The sequence below is a fragment of the Culicoides brevitarsis genome, chromosome 1 (assembly GCF_036172545.1).
Source record: "Culicoides brevitarsis isolate CSIRO-B50_1 chromosome 1, AGI_CSIRO_Cbre_v1, whole genome shotgun sequence".
NCBI lineage: Eukaryota > Metazoa > Arthropoda > Insecta > Diptera > Ceratopogonidae > Culicoides > Culicoides brevitarsis.
The window spans coordinates 46,092,607-46,100,181 of NC_087085.1; the positions used below are offsets into that span (position 1 = coordinate 46,092,607).

General features: G+C 30.4%; 1 protein-coding gene across 1 annotated transcript in view; it reads right to left on the reverse strand.

The window, feature by feature from the left end:
* LOC134836383 (neurogenic locus protein delta) overlaps positions 1–5,903 on the reverse strand; it is a 28,275-nt gene extending 22,372 nt beyond the window's left edge. Inside the window, exon 1 of the mRNA XM_063851610.1 lies at positions 5,450–5,903. Within this exon, the coding sequence (XP_063707680.1) occupies positions 5,450–5,509 (60 nt within the window). The 5' untranslated portion in view covers positions 5,510–5,903. The remainder of the gene's footprint in view (positions 1–5,449) is intronic.
* Between the last annotated feature and the right edge of the window lie 1,672 nt (positions 5,904–7,575).

Here is a 7,575-nt window from a genome sequence, read left to right on the forward strand (position 1 = left end):
TACTTATGTTATATGTACCGTTTCGTTGCTGCTGCAGCAAAACCGACGCATGACTGCAGAATAAATAATGTGCGTTAAAAAACTAGCTCGCCTCTCTCGAGTCACCTGTAAGAATGTGCTTTGTTGAATAATAAGTGTTTGTTTAGCGCGCAAAGAAAAAAAAAGTGAAGTCACTCTCATTGGCGCCATTGCGAATTTGGTTTGGCAAATTTTCAGCACTTCTGAGTCAATTGGATTAACCTGGATCAATAATAATTAAAGTTGCGAAAGAAAATGTTCTCGCATCGAGCAAAGGAGAAGAAGAGGCACAAGAGAGACACAACACGAAAAACCATCACAAAGATAAAAATGATGATAATAGTCTATTAATTTGAGCGAACAAACATTTTTTTCTGAATGAAATGAACACACACCGCATCAAAGTGTATCGCACACAAATTTCATTGGTATGCAAAAAAAAAAAATAATATCAGTTTTACCTGTTTGATTCTTTTCGATTCTTTCGCGATGTGTTTTTTGTTGTTGTATGAGTGTTTGTTTCTCTTTTTTCGCTCAAGCTCACACAGTTTGGTGCAGCAACAACACGAAAAAAAACTAGCAAGAACAACAAGAAAGAAGACGAAGCGAAAAAAAAGAAGCAGCAATAATATCGTCTCTGAACGACTATGCATATCTTATAATTATATTGATACAAGATATGCTCTTGCTACGTGACGTTCGTGAAAACGCTGGCGAACGAACAAACGATCGACGAACGAACGAACTGAGAATATATATGCAATAATAATAATAATAATAATAACATCGGGCAGCGATACACAGAAGAAATATTTATGTATTCAATCATGGGAACGAAATGAAACACACATAAGGCATTTAATTTTATACCTTTGTAAATATAAACTTCTTTTTTTTATATTCTGCCAACTTTTTTTTTCCTCTTCTTTCGCAGTTTTCAAGCTCAAGCAAAAATATCAGAAGAGAAATAAATAATATAATAAAAAAAAGAGAAGAAAAAGAGAAACGCATCGATATCACATCAGGTACGTTGCGTTATACAAGCAGATTAGATCATGCATGAATTTGAGTTGCAGTTTTTTTATGACTCACTTACACACTCATCGTCGTCGTCGAGCTTTCCTAATATTCCTTAGGCTATAAATGGACGTTTTGTAGCTTCTTGCGTCGTTCCGAGATTTTCTTGAATGAAACGAACTGCACACATGTGTCTCAAACAATTTTTCTATTTTATTTTTTATTTCGAAAATATTTTGTTGTGACACACAAATATAAAATAAGAAAGATTTTGGGCATTTTGCCATGGTTTGATTCTTCCTTTCCATGAAAAAAAAATTAAACATTTAAAAAATCATCTGTTGAATTCATGTCAAAACAATTATTAGCATTTTTCGGGTGAGAAATTTATGGACGTCGTGAAAATTGAAATGAGCTAATTTTTCTTCTTTTTTCCATTATTAAAAATTTCGCTATAATAGCAGATGTCAGTTACGAAGATTTATGGAGATGCGTTTCTTTTGAACTTCGCATTTTTTTTTTGTTCAAGAAGTATTTAAAGGAAATACAAAAATTGAACTTTCATCGGAAATTCTTGAAATTTGCACACGTCTTTATACCTTGGAGACACTGATGCCGCGCTTGAACAGATGTTTTCACTTTTAAGGCAATTACATCGCGTTGCTACAAGAGAACGTCATGCATATAAAGTTCTCTTTGAAGGAAAAAAAAGACAAAAGGATGCCGATAAAAGTTGTCTTCGCGATTTTTTGGATAAATTTTTTTTTTGACTCTTAACATGAGTGTGGTCCAAGTAAATAGAGAAAAGAAGAAGATCTCCAAAAAAAGATAGTTTAGTATTTAGTTAGAAAATTGTCGTTTGAACATCTTCGCTACGGGTGACGATGATGAGTTATATTGATTCAAGATCTTAAAATCTCGAGAGAATATGAAACACAAGAATGACTAATCATTTATGTAAATATCAAATAAAAAAGGTAAACATATTTATGTGTGTGTGACAGTCAATTCAGTTGTGTGAACTGGTAAAACTTTCAAGTATGTTTACATCTCAACACGATTCATCACTTAATTTTCTCGCAGCAAATACAAAGTCGTCAAATACGAACATTCCATTTATAACTATTATTGTTCATTATTTGTATTATTACTATTTATATTCAGATATAAATTCGAGAAAAACATTATTATAATAATAATGTATAAAATGTGAAACAAATCTCCGCGCATTGACTACTGACGATATAAAAACAACGACCGCTGAGAAAATGATTCAATCAAATAACAATCATCATCAAGAAAGTATTTATTCAGGTAACAACAACAACTTCTTCTTCTTATTCACATTAAACATAAATATAAATCGATTAACGCACAAGTGTATATGAAGTAATCAAGTTGTTGTTTTTCTCCTTTTAAGTCGTCGTGTCGTGCTTTAAATCGATCGTCGTCGTCATCATCATCAGGTAATTATCTTCCTGGCAATTTAATGATATTTTAAAAAGTTTATCATTCAATTTAATGTAAATAAATGTATGTATAAACGAAAAATATTTGTATGTTAAAAATTTGAGAAAACTCGCAGCCATCTTTCATGACAATCATTTGCTGATCTCTATCTCGTTTATCGTATCGTTTTCGCGTACATATCTTTTTCGCTCGCCAAAAAGGTGACTCAAACAACGTGTTGTTACAGATACACAGAGCGAAAGAATATAAAAATGTGTGTAAGAGGAAAGATAACATTTGGAGATCAAAGGAATTCCTCACATTTGCCAACCAGACAAAAGTTTTAAAAAAATTAACAATTGCGATAACACTTAAAACAACTTTGGATAAAAAAAAGTATAATTTATCGAAGATATTTGCTGTTCTTTAATTATTTATTTATTTATTTTTTATGGAAAAAGTTTGAGTTGCAATCTAGATGCGCGTCACATAAATCACCTTTTTAATAGAGTGAGCTCCGAAAAATTAATTTTTTAATCTTGTTATAAAACGGAATATATTAAAAAACGTTTTGCTGGGTGTTTATAATGTCGCAAAATGATTAGATTATAAAGAAACGTATATTGGAATTGGTCACAGGCAAGCACGCAAAAAAGACGACGACAGAAAACGATAAACGAATAAAGATTAATATCTCTTCTGATGTATGGTTGACTTCATTCTTTTTTGGGTAAAAACGAAAAAATGTTAAACGGTTCTCATCCAATCTAACCAAAAAGTAAAAAAAAAATTGATGTTATATTATTATATTTGGAAATATTTGTCAGTTTTGTTTTATATTTTTAAATATTTTACGATATTGATAATTTATTCAAATTTTTAGGTTAAATATTTTATTATTATATTTTTGTACAAATAAATGTGCCTTGGCGGGACATTCTTCGCTCTCATGTGGGACGAAGTGTAAATTCTAACTCTCGCGCGTTTGATGACCGAACATATGTCTCAGAGGTAATTAATTTTCCAAAACAATAAATTATCGTTATTAATGAACATGTTTATATTATAACCTTCTTTTCTTTGTATCTCCGGCTACTTTTTTTTTATTATGAGAGATTTTTATGATGATTAACAAGAATAAACATGATTCGAATTTGATAGGTTCATGCATACTTTTCATTTAATACAACATTTATAAATAATATAAACAAAAGAATATGTCGCAAACATCGTTCATGCACATTTTTTGTTGCCTTTTCTCTTCTCTCGCGTATATGTGTGTTTATTTATATTGTTAGTGCATACAAGAAAAAATTTACAAACAGTTCCTTTAAAAAGCTGTTCATAGTGAATGCAACATTTTTTTATGCATGGCATGCAGTGATGGATATAATTGGCGTCAAATGAATGATAACATACAAAATATTTTTATTCGGAAAGGTAAATTGTTATGAGAATCGGATATTGTTGACATTGTAAGTTGCCAAAACAAGTTTATGGCAGAAATTTAAGCATTTAGCGCTTTTTGTTGCCGAATGTGTGGGAGTGCGAAACTGCCAAATTTGCCAAAATTGTGAAATCAGCGAAAAAACCCTTTAATTTTTGTCACCCATCCCTGCACAAACCGGCAAATCGTGGGAAACAATTCGTTCTTTCGATATTTCAGCGTACACAAAATACACACAAGTAATTTTACGAACATGATATACACACACTCAATATATTTTTTTTTTGTTTTATACACAGCACACACATTATATTCATTCATTCTTCGATCATCGTGTAGTACCTGTGTATTCAAGCAAGTTTTGTTGGATGAAGATCTGCTTCTACAGTTATTTTATAGGTCTTGTTATGTGTGCGCTTGTGTATTCCGTACATTGGAGTCCATAATTTGTACATGCATTTTATTTTAAGTAGGTTCGGTTTTACTTAACAAAAAAAACTACTAAAAAGAATTAACGATATTGATGTTAAAAAAGTGATATTTCTGCTTGAAGACGACAAAAAAATCTGAGGAAGGTCTCAAGTGATTTGTAACAAAAATCTCAAAGAATCAACAACATATGGTCACCCCATAGAAAGAAGGATGAACATCAGAAAAGGAAACACACACCATCTGAAAAATTATAAATTTTTATAAAAAACACACACATACATATCATAATCACTTAAAAATAAAACATCAAGTAAAAAATTATGGAAACGTTAATGTTTTTTTGTTGCTTGTTTGCTTGTGTGCTGCTGCTGCTGCTGATGTTACAGAAACCGCCTAAGGGTGCTGCTAAACGTTGTTAAACTAAAGGATCAAGTTTATCCAAGCAGTTTAATGAATGAATATGAATGAAAGTTTTTTTTTTGTTCCGAGTGCACATTAGTAACATGTGCATTTTAAAATTCGATTAACTTTAATTTTGCATTGTTTTTAAAAGTTTTTCTTACCCGTAAAGGCAAAAAAATAATTAGGAAACAAAATTTGATTTCAATGCTTGAACGTGGGTTTCAAGGATTTTTTACTAAAATGTAAATTTAATTTTAAAAAAATCTCGGATTTTAAAATCTAATATATATGACCGAAAATGGTTTTTTTTAGATAAGATAGGATGTGATGGGAATTTTATGTTTTTTTCTCATATCCTCCTTCGTACCTTTTTTTTACATTGAATGTCTTTTTGAAAAAATTTTAAAAAAAGGAGAATAGATGCAGGTCAAATATTTCTAAGTAAGAATCCAAGGTTGGGAAGATTACTCGATTAGAAATGATCTGCATCGATACGAACTCAAATTTCATTTATAGTTGATTAATTTAATTGATGCAACAAACAGAAGCTCTCGTCACAAAAATTATTGAGAGACAGACACAGGAAGTATGCAAATTGATTCTATACTCTATTTGACATCCCTTTTCGCACAAACAACAACGAAAAAAAAAACTAAAATTTTTATAGAAAGTTCTTCAACTTACCTGCACAAGATTTGTGAAGATGAGCACACAAAGAATCGTCAAACAGTTAATCCAATGCATTTTGTTGTCTTCTTGTTGTTAGTATATCCAAAAATAGTTGTGTTTGGTCGTCGTATATTTAATAGTAGATCACTTTTATCAGTGAAAAAAGCGGTCGAATGTTCTTGTATGTCCTTTGTTCTGTACTATATTATCCACAAATGCGTTGCATGTGTTGTTATATTGGATAAAATTTAATAAGTATTTTTTATTATTTTAATAATTGTTTATCAGTTTTTTTCTTGATTTGATCATAATTGTTATCATTTTTCCCGTTATTTTAATCAAATTTTTAACAAAAAATGTGACACAATATTATATGTTTATATATGTAATTACACTCATAAATTTGTCAACATATTTATGTTTTTGTTTTTTCCAGAGAGAGAAATCCTCGTGTTAAATATTTTTTATTTAGATTTTTTGATGATTTTTGACTACACAACACGTATCCAAAAATAAATATGTCTGTAATTTTTTAACTACAGCAATTTCTCATCTTTTGGACAAATATTATAATTACTATATTTATTATATTTTGTTTTTTTTTCTGCAAGTTTTTTTTATATTAATATGTATATTTTATTAATATTTTTTATCTATATTTTATTTATCAAAAATAAAACGCACGTTTTCTTTATCTCGGCAATTTTTCACACAAATACCGTTTATTTTACTTTTTTTTTAATTACTTGTTATTTTCTTCTTCTTTTTATTATTTTTATTTTATTATTTTTAAATGCAGATTAGAATTTTTTAATTTAATTTTTTAATAATTATTATTATTTTTTAATTTATATATATTTAATTTAAGTAGATTTTCACGAGACATTAAATCGGTGTGCACGTTCCGAAAGTTGCTTGTCGACTGATTCGGTTGGCTTTCGTAGCGGTTCTCGTTGTGCGTGAATGACATACATATACACGGTACGAGAAGCCGAACACTTTTTATTGTTAGCTGGGATAGGCGGAAAATATGTTTGCATACTGGGGCAACACTCTTTCATGAGTGCAAGAGTGACGAATGAGTGTAATTCCCCTCTTTTCAGCATAAAAAGGCGGGGAAAAGTGATGAAAGAGCGAGAAACAATGATGAAAGAATGAGAAGGAAAAGGTAAAATAACCGTAATGAAGATAATGCTAAGAGAATTTAAAATCTGTTCTCTTGAAATTTTTTGTTTCGAATTCTTTTTTTTTTAAATGTATGACTGAAAATTTTGTAATTTCAACTAATTTTATTTTATATTTTTATAAACTTTTATTTTAAAATTATTATTTTAGTGTCAAAAATATTTAAAAATACAACTTTAAAAAAATTATTAGAAAATGTAAAAAATTCATCTTATCTCAAATCATCTTATTATTTATCAAATTTTTATATTGCAGTTGCCCTACAATTTTGGAACCAACACGTTTTCGGTAAAACTATACGTTTCCGAGAATACGTTTCATGGAGAAAAATGTTAGTTTTGACATTTCAAATGTTATGAGCGAAAAAAATTTTTTCAAAAATTTTCACTCAAATACTCTTATAATTTATTTATAAATTTTTATATTGTAATTGCCCAAAAGTTTTAATACCAACGCGTTTTTGGCGATACTATGTTACCGAGCATATGGAGCAAAATGTTAGATTCAAGCATACACTGTTGAGATAAGAAAGAAAGTAGAAGTAGTTGGTTATAAGAAGTAGAAGTAAGGCTTACTGTTTAGCCAATATAAGGACCATTTCAGCCAAGTTTGTTGGATCGAGGGCGGAAATCGGTCAGATGTTCATTTGCTGTACTTCTCCATTCATAATCTTGGCTTTGACGTATTCAAGGAATTGTTTGCCGGCTGCGTTCATGCCCCGGCTGTTAGAGAGCGAGTTGTGGGCATTGGCTCGTTGCCAACGATCGCGGCCTATGTGACACACGTCTAACATTTTGTTTTCCGCGTGATGACAGACAATCTTCGGGATCATCGTTCCAATTGGCGCAACCGCCACAAACAACTCTCTTTCATGGGGCTCCATCGTCAAGAGCTCTGAAACAATTATGAATTGCTTGCGGTACTCGGGGTAGCTGAATTGTCCAGATACTGGATTT